This window comes from Peromyscus eremicus, chromosome 9, assembly GCF_949786415.1.
Source record: "Peromyscus eremicus chromosome 9, PerEre_H2_v1, whole genome shotgun sequence".
Taxonomy (NCBI): domain Eukaryota; kingdom Metazoa; phylum Chordata; class Mammalia; order Rodentia; family Cricetidae; genus Peromyscus; species Peromyscus eremicus.
In genome coordinates, this window is record NC_081425.1 from 47,160,396 (window position 1) to 47,183,312 (window position 22,917).

Here is a 22,917-nt window from a genome sequence, read left to right on the forward strand (position 1 = left end):
GATCAGCAGTTAAGAATCTTGCTGCTCTTCCACAGGATCCAGGTTCAATTCCCAGCACCCACATGATGACTCACAACCATCTATGACTTCAGTCCCAGGGGACCCAACACCCTCTTCTGGTCTCCGGAGACACCAGGCATGCATGTAGTATATATACATACAAAACAATGACATGCATAAAATAAATAAATTTTTAAAAATTAAATGTGTATAACTGAAGATTATAATTTAGCTACAGATTTCAGAGTGGTGGGAACAGTATCTGAAATTTTTGAAAGGTGATGTGATTTGTGTGGCATTTGTCAAGGTATATACCTGTCAACTCAACTGGGCTATCATTGCTCATATACATTGTTCAAAATTTCTCCCTTTCTTTTCTTTTTTCCCAGCAGTGGGGCCAGGGGTGGGGCGGGGGTTGAACCTATGTCCTTTGTACAAATAATCAGGGTCTCATTTAGTTGCCCAAGTTGGACTTGAATTCACTCTAAAATCTAGGTAGGAGTTGAGCTTGTAATCTTCCTGCCACAGCCTCCCAAGTAGCTGGGACTGTAGGTCAGTGCCATCAGGCCTAGCTTTAGTTCAGAATTTCAAAGCTCTACAAGAGATTTTCTGATATTTTCTAAATTTATTGTACATATTTAAGGTATATAATATGGCGTTTTCATATACTGATCATATTAGACACAGTGATATGATTACTCTAATCAAGCAAATTAATGCCCCATCAATTTACACAGTTACTTTGTTCCCTTTACTTTGGGTGGTAACAATATCTAAAATCTACTTTTGGCAAATTACCAGCATGTGCTACAGTATGATTGACTAAGCTCTTCTGTTTACATTCGGTCTCTAGACTCATCCACCCTGTATAAATGCAACTTACAGCTTCCTTGACAGTCATAAGAAATAGACCAATTTCTCCCAACCTGGTGCATTTGCTAAGTATTTGAATGTGATTACTCTTACAAAATATGCATTAAAACTCTTTCTGTCTACTGTGGAGCTCCTGTAGAACATTTGGGCTGTGAAGCAGCCGCTGAGGTTGAGGTTCCAGTCAGGCTGAGCTACATAGTCTACACTAAGCACTATTGCTAGTCTGTGGTCTCCACAAGCCTTTGCACAGTCATTTTAAATGCCTGGTTTGCACAGACAGTATCTGTTCCTTTAATTCCACGACTCAATATAAGTGAGTGGTATTCTCAGCCGGAGAATGCCTGATGTCTCTCCCCAGTCACCAACACGGGCAATGTTAGGAAGCCCTGCCATTGACAGCGCTTGAGACTTCATCTTACCTTCATTTCTGCTGAGCTCAATGTCGGCAAACAACCCAATCTTGATGACTTGCCACAAAAGACCCAGGACCAAATAAGGCTTCCCCTCCTTCAGGTCCTCAGCCCCTATGTTAACCACGTGGCACCCAATGGCTGAGGCAGAGTTCAGAGCCAAGTTCAAGTTTTCCTGAAGGAGAAAAAGTATGCAAGCTTGATTCCTTCACTTTGCCAATGCCAAATGATTATTGATTAGCGACAGCAGTGGTGTTGTCCTTCTGGAATGTTCGCAGACCCCAGGCAAGGTCTTCACTAGTTTTAACACTGAGAAAAAGCAGTCAAATAATAATGAGGAAAGACCTAATAACCTACACACTGAGCTTATGCAGTGGCCTACTCAATCAAACCAGTACCCAGTGTGGAAGACCCATTTTGGCATGAGATTAATGAGCCTTATGTTTGTCTGTTTTGAGCTCTGAAGGAGTCCATTTACTCAGAGCCTCCATTAGCTGGAGGAAGTCATTGGCCTGTCACTGCCTATGGCTAAGAAGACAATTGTTGATGTAAATTAGTGTCATAAAAAAGAACAACAGAACAGCCTTTTGACTTGCAAATTTATCATCATGGAAAGAATATGATATAAATCAAATTCCTGGAAAAGACTTTGGATGAGTTTTTAACAGAACAAGTTACTGAGTATCCATGACAACTAGAAAACTTGCATCTGTACACATGTATGCAGGTTCCAGGTATACACTAACCATGCATGCATCTAGTGTAGCTCATATGGTTGGGGTGTTGATCTCTTACGGCCCATTTTGGGGCCCATGAAGGAAGGTGGTCAATGTCACAGTAGAGAAGCTTTTTTGTATGTAGATACATTAAGAACCAACTCTACCAGAAAGTCCTTCCCAACCATTCCAAATAGTGAATAAAAAATACTGCGTCTATTACAGTCAAGATTATGAAGAAATCTAATGTTAAGTGCATTCTCGTATGTTCAATTCTTGTTCCCAACTTGGTTAGACTTCCATTTCAAAAGTACACAGGGTTGCTTAAGTCCAAACAGGAGATAACTGATTATTCATGATGTAAGGCATTAAACATAGTTCCTGAGCTAGGGTTGCTTAAGTCCAAACAGGAGATAACTGATTATTCATGATGTAAGGCATTAAACATGGTTGCTGAGCTAGGGTTGCTTAAGTCCAAACAGGAGATAACTGATTATTCATGATGTAAGGCATTAGACATGGTTCCTGAGCTAGAGAATTACAATGATGTTAAAATATTGGAACATTTAAGAGAGAAACACAGTGTATTTCCTGCTGGTGACTATTTGGCTAATCAGCTAATCAACAAGGGGAGGGGTAGAAGCAGGTTGAATTTATTCCACTCTTGGCTGTGTCAGCAGCGCTGTGGAGGCCTCCAGAGCATTTTCTGTTTTTCATCCTTTCCCTGCTTAGAAAGTTTTGTCTTTTCAGCTAAAGCTGTACATTCAGCATCAATTCAAAGGTGACTTGGTAAGGAAAGATTGAGCTACAATTACAGCCAATGTGAAGTTTATTCTTTTTTTTTCTGAGACAGAGTCCTGGAACTCGTTCCGTAGCCCAGGCTGGCCTTGAACTCACAAAGATCTGCCTGCCTTTGCCTCCCGAGTGCTGCGATTAAAGGCGTGAGCCACCACCACCCAGCTGTGAAGTTTATTCTTAAGTGGCCTAAACAAACCCAGCTACCAACACACCCCAGCCTCCTTTCTTGACTGCTCCACCAATAAACACAAGCCAGAAATGTGTCCTTCTACCCAGGGGTTGTGCGAACCATCAGGCAAGGCCTATGTGTGGGGAAGGAAGGCGGCATGCTTGTGGAAAGCTGACTCAGCAGTGATGGCGTGCATTCGCACCAAGCCGGCACCAGGCTTGCTTAGCAATAGAGAGACAAACCTGAATGGTGAAGGGTGTGAGCTTCTTCTTGTTGATTGTCCTCTCATCGATCGTGTCTGGCACTGACAGGTTGATCATTTTACTGGAAGAGAAACAATAAAATTAAAGAGAGCAGCCCTCTGAGTAACAGAGTCGGTGGGATTGGATTTAAATTCTAGCAGGACCTTAACTGGACACGTCAGCAACACCTATTTACCCACAGTGAGAATGAGTTGTGTCACTGTGGTTAGATCTGGACTCAGTGGGAACCGGCAATGTTCATGAAGCTATCACAAGGCAGTGAGTTAACAAGTGAAGGTGGTTCCCAACCTTCCTAACACTGCGACCCTTTGATACAGTTCCTCATGTTGTGGTGACCCCAATCATACAGTTATTTTCATTGTAACTTCATGACTGTAATTTTGCTACTGTTATGAATCATAATGTAACTATCTGATATGCAACCCCACAGGGGTCATGACCCACAGGTTGAGAACTGATGCCTCAGACCATCACTGAATTCTAGATGGGTTGCTAAAGCAAATCCCCCATGACTTTCTTAGCCTTGTAAATTGTCTCGACTATGCAAGAGACTGGTGATATATTTCTGGGTTTATATTATATCTACATTCCCATTTGGTGTCTGATCAATTCCTTTAACTAAACATATAATGGCTTGTCCTATCATTCTGTAGTCATTTGGTCAATGTGCAACAAATTCTTCTCACTTAAGTATCTAATACCTTGATCAGACATCTAAAGCAAGTGATTGTTGTTTACGAAAAACTGATTTTGTCCAAGTTATTGTTTGTTTAATCTTCAATAGGGCAAAAAAAATGAATGATCTTAGCAACCTCTATTTTATATAAAGAAAGGAAATGAAAATCCAACCTCCAAAAGGAAGTCAGACTTCATGGTACAGGCCTGTAATCTCAGCTACTCAGGAGGCTCAGGCCAGAGGATCTCAAGTCCAAGGCCTGTCTGGGCTAGGGAATGTGTTCAAGGCCAGCCTGGCCACCTTCCTGAGACTCTGTCTTGAAGTTGTCAAAAACGGCAAAAGGAAGTGTGGCTCAGTGGGTCCCTGCCCAGCACGTGGGAAGCCCTGAGTTCGACCCCCTGGGGAAATACATCCAGAAGGAACAGAACCAGAAAAGTGTAAACACTTTTCCTTATTTCCATGCATGTGTGTGAGCCTGCATGTGTCACTGCCCATTGTGGAAGTCAGAGGACAACTTGCAGGAGTCGGTTCTCTCCTCCTGGGGGTTGAACTCGGGTCATCAGGCTTGGTGGAAGGTGCCTTGACCCAATGACCAATCTCACAGTCCCCCAACAAAGTAAATAAAAAAAATTGGAAAATGTGAGTGACTATTTCCTTTTAGTGAGAAATCATTTTTTAATCAACCATCTTTCATTGTCACTTTTCAACATATATTTTCATAACTTTGTCATGTGTGTGCACATGCTTAAGTGTCTATGTGTGCACATTCACGCATATTTAAAACAAACTTCCACTGCTCTGTGTCCCTTCTCCAGTCTATCCAGGGTAGGCCATGATCAGATGAAGCAGAATGACACAGTCCCCCCAAAAGTAACTGCTCTGGCCTGGAATCACTGGGTCTTGGTTTATGTACAAGATCATCTTTATACTTTGTGTCTCTTCTCTCTATGGAAACAACAGCAGCTTTACGGATTGCACTACAATTAGCTTCTGAAGTTAGTTAGTTCTCCTGTACCCTGTCAAGTAGAGTCCATAAAAGTACCCCACACACATAAGCATCAAAAGAATGGCCTACAGTAAACACACTCAGCTACTGATACTTCAAAAAAAAAAAAAAAGGTGGGGGGTGGGTAGTCTATGGAAATCAAGAAGGAACCTTCATTTACCAAAGAACTATGCCATCCCCCACAGCATTGAAGAGATCATCGGTGTTCGGGTTCATGGGGATGACATGTCGGCAGTCTGGGTCATTCTCCAGGGCTTTGTTTATCCAGTTGACAAAGGCATACTTTTCTTCCTCTACAAATAAAGAATTGAAGTGACTTACATGCAATATGAAAACCAGATATCCACGTGGACCTCACATTCTCATGCCCAAGAGTAATAGCAAGGCTACCCAGGCTACCATGTCATCACCTTGGATTTACTAGTTTTAAAAATCAGAGATCCCTTAAGATGCGAGCACTGAATCTAGTAATAAAGATACAATTAAAGATTTAGAACAGAATAAAAAATGCACATTATATTTGGATAATTATAAATAATAAAATATTTTGTGTGGATGTAACTTAAATATAAATGCAGTTTGATATTTACAGGATAAAACTCAAGATCCTGCCTGTGTAGCCCACTAATTTAAATGTTGTATGTCACTATAGGATCATTGGGCTTTTTTACAGTTATAATGAAATGACTAGGAAATGAAATCACCTGTGATAGAATTCTTCCTTCCTACAAGCAAAGCTATAATGAGCTGATCTTAAAAGTCTTAGTAAAACCTGATGCTCTGCCTTCTTCCCTAGTACCATGTTTCACAACTGTTTGTCAATGAAAACACAAGTGTCTCTCAGAGGAATTTTGAATTGCTGGAACTTGGTAAAGACTGCATAATGAATTGTTATCCTGAAGGTTTATGTTGGAGTTTGACACAGTGAAGGCTTGAAAAGTTCCTAGATTTGAAAATACAAGGCTAGATAAGACTGAGTACGTTCAGAATCCCGCAAGCTACAGCAGCAGCTGGCCTGATAAGACAGATCCACTGGTGTGACAGCGGCACAAACGTGATGGGAGTCACCAACCACTTTTGAAAACTGGATCTAAGACCCACTTCATGAGAGGGAACCCACACCTGGCACTGTTAAAGGGGCCAGGAACCTGCGGCTGGTTAGGCCACAGGCTCTAGGAGAGAATACATTCTTATTCTGCTAAATGGACACAGTACGAAACTGAGTCTTAGGACATATTGCTACACCCACGGATTAGAGCATCTCTCAGTCCTAAGAGAAGCTGCCAGTAGACGACAACGCGGAGACTCCTAACCAGTCAACTTGCAGAGAATCTGAGACTGTGGAATGCTCAGCCCTAAATGGGACATAGAGATCACCCCCTACCCTCAAGGCTCAGGATCTTCTCAGAAGAGGGCTGGAAAGATCGCAAGAGCCCGAGGTGGCTGGTTGCTAACATCGAGGAAACAGTGTGTACCAGACAGGACAGGGCAGTTGCACACGTGAACACGTGGTGATTAAGACCGCAGGCACAAGACCTGAGCAGGCGGCCGCCAGACAAAATCCCAGCATAGAGGGGGGAATGCGGCCACGAAATCCCACCGCTGTCCCAGGAGAGGGAGAGTCCACTTTCTATAATGATGTGACAACCACATACCAGGGCAGGGCCCGCTCCCAAGACTAACCGGGCAACACAGATTGGACTCAATGGACAAAGAAAAAAGGAAGAAATCTCCAACTAGAGTGGGAAAGGATGGGAGGGGTCGGGGGAGAGGTGTGTATGTTCAAAATACATCACATAAAATTCCCAAAGAAATAATAAAATACATTTTTAATAAAAAAAAAAAAAGCTCAACTTTGTCTCCTCAACTGCAAGCAATGCTTATCTACAAACTTATCTTTAATATTGAACCATCTTTTGGAAAACTAAAGTTTGGGAAATGTTGAGTAACTGCACCATTTGGGATATCAGAAGCTTCATTAAGGCTGCTTCATATCAGCCTTTGGAAAAAATATCAAGCTTCTCTTCCCAATCAGTAGTTCTTGACCACTCAGCAGGCGTTAAGAATAATCATTAGGGCTGGAGAGATGGCTCAGCGGTTAAGAGTACTGACTGGTCTTCCAGAGGTCCTGAGTTCAATTCCCAGCAACCACATGGTGGCTCACAACCATCTGTAATGAGATCTGGTGCCCTCTTCTGACCTGCAGGCATACGTGCAGGCAGGACACTGTATACATAATAAATAAATAAAATCTTAAAAAAAAAAAAAAAGAATAATCATTATACTGAAGACAGTGACTCAAAGAACTCATTTTGCCCACGAGATGTTTAAAGGAATTTTGGCAGCTTTCAAAGCATACTTGAAATGTAAATGAGATCACTCAGTACAGGAAGTTCCCCGGGGCTCGGGACTCCTGTGTCCTGTGCCTGGCACTGGCCCACTCCCACGTGGGAAGATAGTTTCTATCCACCCAGGTGTGGTGCTTCTTGGCTTTTATCTCTCTGGTTTGCATACCAAAATTTGACTCTGTAACCCCAGAAAGCCTGGGTCCTCTCTCCTCATTTTATCCTCCTCCGATCTCAACTCTCCCCCGCTCTGCCTCTGCTCCTCACCCATCAGCACAGCTTACCTGAATAGGAATGCTGGGTGCCAACGCTGGACTGCTCCGAGGTGCCGCCGATCGCACAGATCCCTTCCTTTTTGTTGATAGCTTTCCGGAAGGTCTTGGCAACCTCCGTGCTTTTCAGACCATGGAAGACCTGTAAAAACGTAATGTTTTTGGTTCATTTGGTTTTATTTTGTTTACTTGTTTGTTTGTTTGTTTTTGAGATAGGATTTCTCTTTGTAACAGCCCTGGCTGTCCTGGAACTCACTCTGTAGACCAGGCTGGCCTCAAACTCACAGAGATCCACGTGGCCCTGCCTCCCAAGTGCTGGGATTTAAAGGCGTGCACCACCACTGCCCAGCTAATTTTCTTTTTGGACAGGGTCTTGGTTTAGGCTGGCCTGGTACTCACTATGTAGCCCTGGCTACCCTTGAACTCAAAGCAAATCCTCCTGTTTTAGGTTCCAAGTGCAGGGATTACAGAAGTGGGCTACCACACCGAGCTAGATTAAGGCATTTTTAAAAATGCAAGCTATAGTCAAGAAAAGCACAAGGGTAAGACTATAACAAACCAGGAAGGAAAGGGTCGTCACTCTGGATATTTGTTGACACTGAGTTCAAATTTCAAATGTACCATCTTGGATTCAGTATCATGCTCACCTTGATAAACTCATCAAAGCTGATCTTTCCATCTTGGTCCAGATCACCCGTGGCCATCAGGTTTTCCGTGATTTCTCTCACTCGGTACCCAGGCAGAGGCAGGCAGGCAGCCTTGAACAAGTCATTCAGCTCATTACAGCTGATGTATCCGTTGCCATCAGTATCTGTAACACAAAGATACAGTGAGGCTTTGGGGTAACTCAGGCACAGCCTTTAGAAAGGCAAGAGAATACCAAATGACAGGTGGGGCTGGAGGGAGATGACCAGTCCTGGGTTTCAGCCTGACCCAGATAGAGGCAAAAATCTGCCAGGAGGCTCATTGGATGGCTATCGGATCCAGACAATCACATTGCTTCCAACAACCACGGTAAAAGACTCATAATTTCAAAGCAGAGGTTTCAGTAACATGATATTTAGAAACTCACACATGAATGCACACATAAAAGGGCGTGTATGCAAGTTCATGTGTGTGTGTGTGTGTGTGTGTGTGTGTGTGTGTGTGTGTGCACATACATGTGGAGGGCAGAGGGCAATGTTGGGTGTTGTTCCTCAGGAGCCATCTTGTTTTTCAAGAAAGAGTTCTCCTGAAGCTGGAGCTCACCGATTGGCTAGAGTAGATGGCCAGTGAGGCCCAGAGATTCACCTGTCTCTGCCTTCCCAGGGCTAGGATTACAAGCCACTGCCACCATGCCAAGCATTGTATGTGGGAGCTGGGGATTGAACTTGGGTCCTCGCGCGTGAGTGGCTGACACTTTCCTGGCTGAGCCATCTCTCTAGCCCCTTCCGCAATCTTTAGGAGTTCTTATAGAAACTAAAAAGTAAACCACAAACTGACGATAAGGAGTAAAAGAATATTAAAATAAAGGAACCCAAGTGAGAGCAGGCAAAATGTAAACAATGAAGGGAAGGGAACATCTGCAGGAAAGGTCAGAGTCCAGGTCCTCCACTCTAACTAGGAAGGAAGTGTTTTTCTCAAGCACATCTTTCAGAAATCAGCTCTCCTGGGTCATCAGCCTTCCTAATGCCGTGACCCTTTAATACAGTTCCTCATGCTGTGGTGACCCCCAGCCATAAAATCACTTCCGTTGCTGCCTCATAACAGTAATTTTGCTATTATTATGCTGTAATCATAATATTAATATCTGTGTTTTCTGATGGCCTTGGGTGACCGCTGTGAGAGGGTTGAGGACCTCTGCTTTAACCAGTTCATGAAGCAGCTTGGTAGAGAATGGTACAAAGGGGTTCCAGGGCCACTCACCAACTTTGGCAAAGGCCTCTCTGAGCTCCAACATTTCTTCATCAGACACTGATCCTCTGGCCATTTTCACTGCTCAGGTGACAGACCTAGGAGAAAGAGAACCTAGGAGTGAGCGCCGTGCATCTCAATTCTTACGACGTCTTCAGAACAGATCCTGTTTATTCGAGGAAGACACGTTCTTCCTCACCCTCCGTGACCTGTAGCCATCCTTCAAAATGTCCCAGCCTCTCATGTGGGGTCCTCCAAGACAGCTGTCTACAATTTCTTCCCTCCCTGCATGGAGACAGCGTCTCACATGATGAGGAAGTGCTTATTTTGGGCCCTTGAATCGGGGCTGACTTCAGGATTTCTGTGACCAGCAGAGGGTGGTGGAAGGGATGCCCAGGACTGGGGATTTCCACCTCTTTTACTTTAAAATGTTCATTCTTGGGCTACTCATCCTTCCTCCTGTTCGCATAAGGAAGCCAGTGAAGGAGAGCTACATACCAGCCCCTCATGAACTCCTAGCTACAGGGTTCACCCAGCAGCTGGTCAACTGTGGACCTTCTGGCCCATTTGAACTCTGAGCCAACATTACAAAGAACAGAGAAAGAGCTGGGCGGTGGTGGCACACGCCTTTAATCCCAGCACTCGGGAGGCAGAGCCAGGCGGATCTCTGAGTTCGAGGCCACCCTGGACTACCAAGTGAGTTTCAGGAAAGGCACAAAGCTACACAGAGAAACCCTGTCTTGAAAAAACCAAGAAAAAAAAAAAGAGCAGAGAAAGAGGTGGTAAGGTTACTATATTTTGGAGTAATTTACCACATAGAGATAAACAATTAAAACACTTAACTTTTACTTATCTTTGTAAACATCATCATGATCTATCGGCCAAGCCAATAGAGATGCTTCATAAATTCAAAGAGTTCTATGTGTAAGTTTGACCATACATAGTCAAGGATTAAGGAAGGAGGTGACTTTCTAAGAATTCATATATGAAAATCTGAAGCACATTTTACGTGTTTTCTCAGAAAAGCTTGCTGACCAACCTGCTAACCCTTTCAGTCACTGCTGCCCTCTAGTGGGCAGAAAGAGAATGAAACAGAAAACAGATGTCTTTCGGGGAGCCCCTTGCTAATCCACACATGTCAACATACATCATTGGGAGCCCATGGAAGCCCGCTGGGTTTCCTGTTGGGGAGGCTGTAAATAGTGTGAGAAGTTGGCAGATGGAATGTTTCTAACTACAGTTTCATTTTGACCATTGTAACAAAATCACCTATCTTAAACTGTCTTAAATTTGTGGGAAAGATACTTTAAAGCGACTTCCTTTTTTTCTTTAACATTTTCACATCGTTCTGTGGCGCTGTATTTGTTCTCAATGATAACTGACACAAAAAAGCAAACGTTTTAACACTAAAACCTACAGGTCAAACTACACCACACTCAGCTTTGAAAGATCTGCATCCATTATCTACCAATATGAGTGGAACTTCCCAGCCAAGCAATGACATGAAGTGACATGTAATGACATTCAATGGCACACGGTGACATGCAGTGACATGTGGTGACATGCAGTGGCATGCAGTGACATACAGTGGCATGCAGTGGCAGTAGCTTCAAGCTTTTGTTACCCTAGGCAATCTTTTGTTAACAAAATTCTTATACGTAAAAGAAAATAAACAAGCGCCCAAGACCACAAAAGTAAACAAATAAAACTAACAACCCGAGAGTGTTGTCTGAGAAGATCAGAGTGTCCCCTATCCCATGTATTCTTATCTCCTTGTCACCTTATGCATCTAGGGGACTATACCAGAGACCTGAGGACGCCTTCCCTCCATCCCCTCTCCATCTCCATCCCTCCTCTTACAATCACTTTTTCCAAAACTCATTTGAACCAAGTATCTCCAAGTCCAGAGAGAGTAAACCAAGATGCATGTGGCAAGAGGATGCAGTGAGGAACTTCAGCGGTTAATGGATGCCTAAAACCTGTCTCCTTTGCTACAAGTGGCTGAAAATCAAACTAGTTCTCTACAAGCTAACGCTAAAACAGCTGCGGGCTCATAGCAAAATCCTTATCAGGCATTAAGAAGAGGGCATTTGTGGGGTGCAGTAAATACCATGTTTGATTGTCCCTTGATGACTCCAGTGTACGCTGACGGCGTACATTAGCATGAGGATTTCCATTTTATAGAGTTGTACATTATCATGAGGATTTCCATTTTATAGAGTACACAAGCTAATCTCAGCAACCTTCCAGCTCTCCATTCACTCCCTTCCTCCTGCTGTCTACCTAGGCTCCACACCTTCACACTCCTGGTAGACACTCATTCTCTCCACTTGCTCATTGCTCAGCAGTCACTCATTAAGTATCTCAAATAGCTAGCTAGCAGGGGATTTGAACTTCAACCTTGTGGGCCTGTCTGGGAATTGCAGAAGAGGAAGCTGGCACTTCTTTGTGTTACGCAATCGAGGCTGCTGTTACAGGACAGTTGTGACTTTACTAAATGATTGTGACTGAGGTGGCTCGACTCTCCTTTTTACCAACACTGCACACACACACACACACACACACACACACACACACACACACACACACGTTCATAGCAGGGTCTGCCCATCACACTGTAGCAATTCCTGGATGTCACAGCTGGTCTGGCTCTATGCAGCTGGCAGGCTACACTTGTTAGACACCTTATACTTGGTTCACGGGTGTTCATCGTGTTCATGGGATGAGATAGGTTCTTACATTCAGCACATATTTTGCGGATGCCTACTATGAGCCGGGTCCTGCCCTTTATTTCAAGTGAAGTGTGACCCAGTTAGTTACCGAAAAGCATGGCACTGATACTAAGCATGTGGCAAGTAAACAGATCGTGGAATCCAAACCTGGCACTATGTTTGTGCAGAAGAGTGTCAATTTCCTGAACACTGTAAGAGACTCCTGAGACGTTTAAGTAAAAATAGGAATGAGATTGCATTGTGCCAAAACAGAACCAAGGGAAATGGAGAGCTAGCTTAGCAGTTAAGAGCATGCGCTACTCCCTCAGAGAACCTGGATTCAGTTCCCAACACCCACATCAGGTAGTTCACCAATATGTGTAACTCCAAGTCCAGGACACCCAATGTCCTCTGGCCTCACCTGTACAAATGTGGTGCGCACCAACTCATGCAGGAACACACATGTGCATAAATAAAAATAGAAATAATTTTTAAAGAACAGAGCCATAGAAGCAACAGAAGAATCATAGCATTGGGTTAAAAAAGAAAATCTAAAAAACCCTCCAAAGATCATGGTATAGCAGAGTAAAAATATTTTAGCATAAATAATGCATGTCTCCTCAGATTACATAGCTCATCCAAACTAAGACCTTAAAAGGAAATATTGGTTATCTTAAAACACAGCATGTTGGTCACGAACAAACACCTACTATAACACCTAATAATGTTCTCGTGGGAGGCTTATAAGTGAGAGGGTAAACTTGGAGATGCAAACAGTGAGAACAAGTTCATGTTAAAAATGCTCATCTCAGTGGCCCCATGGCTTCAAAAAAAGAAAAGTGGGTTTATGCAGTGTACAAAGCAGATTGAGAGGGAGGTTAGTGTTGACAGCTGAAGTCGCCGTGACTACTGCAGGCTGTTGTAGGGCCAGACTTGAACAGACTGCCTTGTCTCCTTTCCCTTCACACTGAGCAGTAGGACCTAGGAGCACAACCCCACTATTAGAGACAGGGGAGCGTCAGAGGGTGATTACAGCGTCCTGATGTATACCTGAGAAAACTGACATATAACCACGGGAAATGCTTTCTCTGTGCAGATGCTCAAAGGCCATGCCTGCTTGGTGTTCCCAATGCAGAGAAGAGGAGGGAGGGTGAAGCTACCTCTAAAAGGATAAGCGAAGTCCTTGACTGGGAGGAGGCCCTTCACCTAAGTGAACTGAGTGGAGTGTGCAAAAGACAGTACTTCCTCACAGTGGGGCGGGGCGTGATTAATGTAAGAACCTGCAGACCAGCCACATCTAAGAAGGTCATCACTGCGGTAGCCTCTAAGTTTAGATGTTTTACATAGCTTGTGTGTCTGCCTGAGGGGACTGTGCCCATTTTTATGCATGCACGTTTGAAGGGGTGGGACATCTTATCACCTATTAGGCAGGTCCCTAGGGGAGCTGTCACTTTGCAAACTAGCACCATAGAGGCAGCCGTAACGGGTCATGCTGTGGCATCTGGAGCCCAAAACGGTGACTGAAGAAACAATGTGTCTTCCAGGCCATGAATGAGTACTTTTCAACTCAGCTTTTATAGACCCTGCACTGAGTACGGCCCAAATGATTAATTTCTTTTTGGTGCTAGGGTTAATATATGTTAATCATGTGCTCTACCACTGAGCTGTATTCCCAGCCCTGCCCCCCACTGCCCTCCCTTTTGGTAAAACATTTAACTGCATTTTATTTAGTGTGGTGGCGGAGGTGTATGTGTGTGTGTGTAGGTGTGCCACGTCAAACATTCAGGGGTTAGAGGACATCCTGAAGGAGTCATTGCTGTCCTTCTGCCACGTGGGACCCAGGGATCTAACCCAGGTAGGGAGACTGAGCCTAAAGCACCTTTACCTGCTGAGGTATCTCAGCGGCCCACATGTCCCTTTCTAATGACTGCGTCATCTAACGGTGTCCTGCCAGGAACCATTTTAATCAGCAGTCAGTTCAGGAACTTCATTTATGAATCACTACCCAGATCAGATCTAAGAAGACAAATCTCAAATCATTTATCTGGGTCACGTCCAGCTGCTAGTCTTCCTGTGAGTGTTTCAGCTCTTTAGATCAATCGCTGCAGAATCCCAAGACATTTGCCTAAAGAGATCACTAGTTTTTCATTTTCTTTCTTTTTTTAATGTTTAAGACTATCCTTTAGCTCAAGTAACTCCCAAGCCGCAAAAGCGACAGGGTCTGCTCCTTCTTTAAAGACGGCCTGGTTTGTGTCTCTGCTTGCAGAGACACTGTGTTCCCCAGGTGGGTCATGGCCAGTGATTCTGAGAATGAGTTGTTACCAAAGGATTTGACTCAAGTTTCCTGACGTCTGAATGTAGAAGCCATTTGTGGGGGTTTACCACAGAACACAGTGCTGAGGGATTTATGGAAGAAAACAGTTCCTCTAAGTGAGTATACACTTGGGAGCAGAAATCTCTCAGTTTCAGAACTGATCATGAAAACAGCAGGAAGGGGCGAGTGGCCTGTCCTGATACTCACAGGCCACTCTGGGTTCATCAGTGTTGAGGTTAGGGACAGTTGTGACCAGTTATCAACCTGCAAGAGTCCGAGGGCATCTGTCACCCAGTATCACATGACCAAGGAACTCTTCTGACCGTGTCCCACTTTTCCTGCAACTTGACTCTGTAGTTACAGGAAAACTGGAGACGTCTGACGCTTAGTTCCAGCGGCATCTCGGCAACCTCAGGACATCCACAGGGAAAACTACAAAACATCCAGACACCTCCGTGAACCGTGAATAATCAGAAACACGTCGTTGGAGCAACACGGACAGTACCGGATTCGGTGTCAGCTTAAGATGACTAAGGAATGAAGCGAAAATGTCACAAGATTCTGTGGCAAAAGCAAATACTCTGTAGTTTCAAACTGAAAAAAAAAAATTTGCTTTTGCTTGGTCCTGCTCTTTCTGTTTCACAGGGACACTTTCAGAACAGCTAACGAAGAAGATACAGCAACTTACCCTTGGATACCAATTCTGTATGCCTACCTTTCTTCTAAAGGATGCCTCTGAAACTACAGGTTTTTTGGTTTTTTTGTTTGTTTGTTTGTTTGTTTGTTTTTTTCGAGACAGGGTTTCTCTGTGTAGCTTTGCGCCTTTCCTGGGACTCACTTGGTAGTCCAGGCTGGCCTTGAACTCACAGAGATTCACCTGGCTCTGCCTCCCGAGTGCTGGGATTAAAGGCGTGCGCCACCACCGCCCGGCCTGAAACTACAGTTTTAAAATGACCGTTTGTTGGTGTTTTTTTTTTTTTCTTTCTTTTTTTAAACAACTCAACTGTAAGTGTTGGAGAAATGTCTCCGTGGTTAAGAGCACTGGCTGGTCTTACAGAGCACTCGGCTTTGATTTCCAGCACCCACAACTGTCTGTGACTCCAGTTCTGGGGGCTCAACTCCCTCTTCTGACTTCCACAGGCACCATGCACACAGTTTGTGCACAGACATCCATGCAGGCAAAACACCCAAACACAGTCCCTCCCCACCCCCAAAAAAGAGTTCAATTACAAATGGCCCCAAATATAAATGAGCACTTAGAGGGACTTTTAACAAATCCTTCTATCAGGTGAAGCCTCAAATTTGACTTTTTTTTCCTTTCTTTCTTTCTGCAAATGCACCAGTTCCCTGCAGGCTACTCCAGGGCACAGAATCCTATCTCTGCAGCCTATAACCTAAAGGCCTCAGGGAAGAAGACAAAGGAGGCCTGTGTCAACACTACTGGCAAGCAGATCACGGCACTCTCACCAGCTCCCCCTGCTGGGCTCTGAAAGCCTCCCTAGGCTGGCCATAGGGGCTTCTGATGCGGTCTGGACAGAACCAGGCACACAGATCCCAGCCCTAACTCAAGAGACCACATTGCCTCACCCAGCCTTCCCAGTACATCACCAAAACCTCTGCTCTCTACCAAGGTCCCCAAACCAAGCTTTGGAGGCAAGGGGGATTTACGCCAGGCTGGAGTTTGAGCATACCTTAGTGTCTCCACCTCTCCTTCCCTAGGTAGGCGTCAGAGTCTAGGGAAGGCCCTAGCCTCTTGGAAACCCACCCTACTTTTCATCTTGCAGTCCAGCACAAGGACTTTTCAGGACCACGCTTCTCCCCACTGAAAGCTCAGGGCATGCCAAATACATTTGTTCAAAGAATTGATAACTATCAATATACTGCTATCAATACACTGAATACCAAACACCATTCACCCCACCGAGATGCTCCTGTACAAAGCTCTGCTCTGGTTGCTGGGAGATGCAGGAAGAAGTACAGGAAGGGAGGACCCAAAAACTAGGGTTTTATGAAGCCTACAGTTAAATGTCAAGTTTTGAATGTAACACATAGATGATGGTAAATGTAACACAATTGGTTAACACAATGAGGCTTTTCTGGAGCTCATGAGCAAATGAGTGAAAAGGTTAAACATATATCACTGAGAATGAAAAAAATAAAAGAAAGACTAGCTAGGAGTAATAAACACAGAGGCCTATCTAAAATTAAAATAGCATGACAGGACATGGACCGATAAGCCTAGCACTCAGGACACTGAGGCAAGAAGATCTCCATGAGTTTGAAGGCAGCCTTTGTCACAGGGTGAGTTCCAGGCCAGCCTGGACCACCCTTTCTCAAAATACAGAAATACATATATAAACAAATAAAAATATCAAATACCCAAACCAGCCCGTACAATTCACTAAATGAGTAAGTTCATCCAAGTAACGGCCAGGGAGTGAGGGAACGTTCTGTCCAGGCTCTCATGAGTAGACCCTGCCTTCCTCCTGTGTAACATCAACCTCCAGCTTGTTCTCTGGGCCTCAGTTTTTTCATCCATAAATTGAGAAAGGAAGTCCCTTCTACGTGAAAAGTTTCAAGATCCCACTCAGTGACTGACCAGAGGACATGCAGATCAGCGGCAAGCTTGCAGAGGATAACGAAGCTGGTGTGGAGGCAACTGGTACGGGTGCCCTCCAGAGCAGGCTGTGCCCCAGAGGTGTCTCTTAAGATGTGAGCAAGTGGGGGAGGGGACCTGGATCTCAGGGGCCAGTCACTCACTGTCCCTGCTCTTACCTCATCAGTACATAGAATCGTCCCAGATGTATCTCCTCATGGACCGCAGGCAGAGGCCCCTGCTCAGCTGCCCAGAGGAGCAGTTGAGAGCAGGAGAGCTGTCAAAGTGGCCTGTGGGACCTATTTTCCGGGATGGCATCACACACAGTTAAAGACAAGCTGATCCAGTTCATTCCTAGCTTCTAGGCAAGACAGTGCACAGACTGTCCCAGAAAGAGAGCCATCTAGTATTTTCTTTAAAAAGACCCAAATAAGGAAACTCTATCACCTCTCTGGTGTCTCATATCCGTACCATGTAACCTAAATCTTTTCTGATACGATTACAGTTGCTCCTTTCTTGGGCTAATCTCAGAGGGAACTACAGGAGCTGTTCAATTCATAAATCTCCCACCCTGGAGATGTCTTATTGTTTTTAGATGTTGCTTTAGGAGTTTATTTTCCAACCTTTAAATTAATTTTGGCTTTGCGATTTTTCTTCTGAGTTTGTACCAACATCCTTAACCAGAGAACGTGAGAATACCAAAGTTGTAGGACAGCCGTTATAAAGACCAGGGAGATTGCTGAAGGGGTTAAAAATGGAACTATCATGTGGTCTAGCTACCCCACTATTAGGTATTTACCAAAAGGACAAAACAAACAAACAAACATTAGGTTAAGAGATATGCACCCACCCATGTTACGGCAGCACTGTTCTTGATGGCCAAGAAATGCCAGGCATGGTGACATACACTAAGTTTAGTACCTGGGAGGCTGAGGCTGGAGGATAGTAAGTCAAAGGCCAGCCTGGGCAACATAGTGAGGTGTTGTCTCAAAGGAAAAAATAGCCAAGAAATGGAAACAATTTAAATGTCCATTAACTGATGACTGGATAAAGACAATGTTGTACAAATGTGATAAGTAGTATAAACACAATGAAATTTACTCTCTTTTTAAAAAATAGGAAGAAAAAAATCTGTCAGTGCAAGAACATAGATGACCCTGAAGACAGCCAGAGAAAGACAAATACTTCCTCATCTCACTAATATGTAGAGTATTTTTAAAAGGTTGAGAGTAAAACAGTGGCCACCAGAGGCTGAAGTGGCTGGTTGGTGGTGGATCCAACAAGTACACCATTACAATTGCAGGGACGAATGAGCTCAGGAGAGCTGGTGTGTAGCATGGTGACCATAGTTGATGACAGTATGCCAGCCTCGTTCTTGAAAATGCTAAGAAGTAGACAGAAAGGGTTAGCTGCATTAAAAAGTAACTATGAGGTAACGCACTCATTTAACAATTTCTATATAGTGTATATAGAAATCAATTTGGAGGAAAGCATTTAGAAAACAAACAAACAAAAAAGCATCCAGAAAACAATAGTGTATATATATATATATAACAGTATATATAAACAAAATATTTTTAAAAAGCCCATCTATTTAGAGTCATGGAAACTAAGTGATGGGCACAAGGCAAGTCTTCATAATATCTCTGCAATGTTTCTTTAGCTCTAAAAGTAGCCAAGACAGTTTATGTAAAGAAAAATCACAGAATCAGAATGTCGTGGAGCGTTTACTTGAATGTAATTTGCATATCATCAACTGGGCAATAAAACTCCGGTTTTATATCCTCTGGCAATTCTAAATGTGTCCCACTAAGCAAACTCATCAATCAGTTATCCCTTCAACTGACATCCACCAAATATCTGCCTCACCCAGGGCCTGGGTTAGATGCAGAGAATACAAAAACAGGACGTAGCTTGTTCAGTAAGGAAGACATACACCACCCAATAGAGCATCCAGGAGGACTCCTTAGAGGCACAGGAAGAATTTGTTCCACCCCTGGAGAGAAATAAAGACAGTCCTAGAGGAAGACACCTAGTGCCTTACGGTTCAAATGTATCCTCCAACGTCATGTGTTAAAACCGAACCGGAATGGAGCGGCGTTGGAGGGAGTTGGGCTAATGACAGTGTTCGGCACTGAGTCCTCGTTGGCCATTTACTGTCAATATGGCAGGGCTTCCTTTCTGGTAGAGGAGAGTTGACCTGCTCTCACCCTTCCTTGCCTGTGCTTTCTCGCCTTCTGCCTGCTACCATGGGATGATGAAGAGGAACTAACTAGATGTAGCCCTTCAACCTTGGACTCCCCAGCCTCTAAAACAAAGAAATAAATCTCTCTGCTTTTAGACACTGCCCAGCCTCAGGCGTGTGGCCACAGCAGCATGAAATGAACTAAGACATTTAGACTCCACAGATGAGTAGGAAAGTTCTCCAGGGTCAGTCAGCCTTTCCCCTCTCTCCTGCACTCTTTAACCCAGAGCCTCTAGAGAGGCCTAGTCATTTAGAGTCAGAGAAAACTGCAGCTAAATGACGTGGAAAGACCTGGACGATAACACAGCAGCTCATGTTTGCCGGATGCTTTATCTGCATCATGATGCTCAGGTCTCACCACTGAGCATTATTGAAGGGGTTGAGGTTAAGTGACCAGCTTAAGGTCATGTAGCTGTGAACTGGGGAAGGCTCCTCACTTTCCAAGAGCCCTGGCTACTGGATTCCTATTTCTGTTCTCTGCCCTTCCTCAGGGTGACCCAAAAGGAAACTCCAAAAGGTCACTGTCCTAGTGTCGTGTTAGATTGAACTCATACAAACTCAGGGCTAGACCTTGCTAAATGTCTCTTCTCTTAAGTTCCTCTACATCTTAAAGGAAGCATTAGGATGAGTGAGCAAGGCCACCACCAGGGTCAGTCCTTCCTGCCTGTGTCCCCATGGCTCCCGTGGAGAAAGAGTCCTGTATTTGGGAGACCTGCAAACTTTGGTTATCCTCACTATTGTTTTATGAAGCAGAGTCTTGTCTTGGGTACTAAAAATAAAAGCTGCCATCAGGGACACACAGTCAAGTGAAGGAGAGTCACCACCATGTACGTGAAAGGCTACACTGTCCTGAGTAGTTTAAAGATGATGTCATTGCGGTGCTGTGAGACCACAGAGAAGGAAGCCTGGGATTCTGCCTGGGAATGGGGGAAGAGGGGACCGGCTAGAGGAAGGGGATGGGAGGAGACAAGATGGTAAGAGGGAAATGAGAGGGGGGAGACAGGAGGGGCAGGGATGGGAAAGAGAGATGTGGTCAGGAAAGAAAGGGAAGGCGATATGGAACTAAGTCTTAGGGACTCGCTGCAGGGTGTTTCCTGTAAATAAGATGGAAATCGCTCTGCAAAACGAAAGTCAAGCAAAAAATGAACAGACTGTAGCTGCTGCTGGCTCAGCATGGCTGAAGTCAGGGACGGTGGATGCTGAACCCCGCCAAAAGGAGGCATGGGAGTGTGAGTCTCTTCTTTCTAGGAGGGAAGTGTCAGTGACCCAGGCTATACAGCAATGCTCACTAACTCCACCCGATCAGTGCAGGTAACAGAACACTTCCACCTAGAACAATTTCCTTGGTTTATGTGTGTGCTTGCTTCCTCCTCAGAACATGGTCTCTGAGAAAACCCTGCAGGGAGAAGAAGGAACCAGAAGTGGGAAAACGGGGCCCTCAAGAGCAGAGAAGTGAGTCAGTTGCTAGTCTGAAAGAGAGAAGTAGACTGGCCCAAACCTTAGTTTGGTCCCACCAAGTTGTGGGGAAAACCATCGATGAAAATTTGACAACCTAAAGTTTTGGGGGGGGAAAATCCCCAAGTCTTGAGATACACAGTAAATGAAACAAGGGAGGGGTAGAAGGAAAGGGTAGACGTTAAAAGAAAACGCAAAGATCAGAACTTTTACAAACTCATCTTAGGGAGCAGAGTTACTTTCTAGCCTATGTGTAAAAAGTATTACAGTTAACACCCGGAAGTCACACTTGATTATGTATACCCTGTGTGCGCTTTATGGGTGTAAATCTAGGTTTCACACCATGGTCTATCTCTAAAAGAGCTGTACGTGCCTTGTTTTAGCTTTATGCCAGTTCCCAGCTCACAGTCTTAGGAGTCCCACGGATGGTGCAGACCCAGCCAGTGGTACCAGAAGCTGCCAGCACTGATATTAACTAACCTTATTCTAAGGGTGTCTGAGCTCTGACTTGCCTGAGATACTGACAGTGGAAAGTACCTTCTACCAGTTGAGGAAGTGTGGCCAGACCTGGAAAAAACACAGTAATGTTAAGAAAAGCCCAACCACATCCACCATGACCCATGAGAAGTGAGAGCGCTTTGGGCACCTGAGTTAAAGGCCCCTGACGGTCCTCCCCTTGGGTACACCAAGTGTTAGGACAAGTTCTGTGGGCCTGCACTCCAGGTCCCCCTGCTTGGTCACGCCCCAACTCTCCAGGTGCTTTCTATATTCTAGTTTGAGCCGAAAACCAGGGACGGAATTTGTAGATTAGAAATGGCAACAGAAACTTTAATTTATTCTTAATAATGTGAGCTCATTCTCAATGGGCTCAATGGAGCTGTTCCTGTAGATTTTCTGATGACAAGGTCCATTACACAGAGAGAGAGAGAGAGGGGGGGGGAGGGGGAGAGGGAGAGGGAGAGGGAGAGGGGGAGAGGGAGAGAGAGAGGGAGGGGAGGAAGGGAGGGAGGGAGAGGGAGAGGGAGGGAGGGAGGAGGGAGAGAGGGAGGGAGGGAGAGGGAGGGAGGGAGGGAGGGAGGGAGGGAGGGAGGGAGAAGTCCCAGGTGGTTGGCAAATATTTACTAATACCAGTTTATGATGGGACATTACTTTCATCAAAATTTTAAGTGCTACAAGAGGGAAATTTCAGTGGCTACACATGTAGTCTAATACTTTCAAAACTGTTAGACTTCATGTCATAAACCCTCCAGCACATATTTGCTAGCTAAACCAGAAGACCCAACACACAGCTGGGATCTCTAACTGATAGAAAATGTGGCATGAGGAACAATCATTCAATCTCAATTCCAGACAGGAACACTGAAGACTTATTATTATTATTATTATTATTATTATTATTATTATTATTACTGGTCATGGTAGAGGACACAGAGTTTCAGTATGTAGACTAGGGTGGACTCTTGATTCTCCAACCTTAGGCTCTGAGAGCTGGGATGATAGGCATGCACTACTATGCCTGACTACAATGTGGCTTATTTGAGACTGATTTTTTTTGTTTCTTGTTTTTTTGTTGTTGTTGTTGTTTTTCGAGACAGGGTTTCTCTGTGCAGCTTTGCGCCTTTCCTAGAACTCACTTGGTAGCCCAGGCTGGCCTCGAACTCACAGAGATCCGCCTGGCCCTGTCTCCCAAGTGCTGGGATTAAAGGCGTGCGCCACCACCGCCCGGCAAGACTGATGACTGAGGAGGTCATCAGATTTCCTGGAACTGGAGTTACAAAGTGTCTTGTGGGTGCTGGGAACTGAATCTAGGTCCTTTGCAAGAGCAGCAGGTACTCTTATCCTCTGATCCATCTTTCCAGTCCTCAACAATGTAGTTTAAATAAACATAGTTTGCACTTTTAAGAAATTATGCACTTAAAATAGAAGAGGTAACTGTGAATCTTGACTCTGTCAGCTATTGTTATGACCTGTGGATAAATCACTTATGAAACACCCCCTAAGCCTTACGAAATAAAGAGACAATAATAACCAACTATACATAGCTATTTGGGGAAATAAAATAACAACTGTATTTCAAATGCTTAGAAATTTGAAATGCCTATCAAATGTAGTGGTGATCAATGTAGCTATACACATAGATGCAATATGGAAAAATGGCAGAGCACAATGGATCCA

General features: G+C 44.4%; 1 protein-coding gene across 3 annotated transcripts in view; it reads right to left on the reverse strand.

The window, feature by feature from the left end:
- The window catches only part of Lcp1 (lymphocyte cytosolic protein 1), a 58,385-nt gene that overhangs the window by 26,953 nt on the left and 8,515 nt on the right, over window positions 1-22,917 (reverse strand). For all 3 annotated transcript variants that reach the window (XM_059273330.1, XM_059273332.1, XM_059273331.1), the window contains 6 exons: window positions 9,434-9,519; window positions 8,176-8,339; window positions 7,541-7,670; window positions 5,072-5,204; window positions 3,209-3,290; window positions 1,293-1,458 (listed from right to left, as the gene is read on the reverse strand). In XM_059273330.1, coding sequence (XP_059129313.1) covers window positions 1,293-1,458; window positions 3,209-3,290; window positions 5,072-5,204; window positions 7,541-7,670; window positions 8,176-8,339; window positions 9,434-9,497 — 739 coding nt within the window. In that variant the 5' untranslated portion in view covers window positions 9,498-9,519. The remainder of the gene's footprint in view (window positions 1-1,292; window positions 1,459-3,208; window positions 3,291-5,071; window positions 5,205-7,540; window positions 7,671-8,175; window positions 8,340-9,433; window positions 9,520-22,917) is intronic.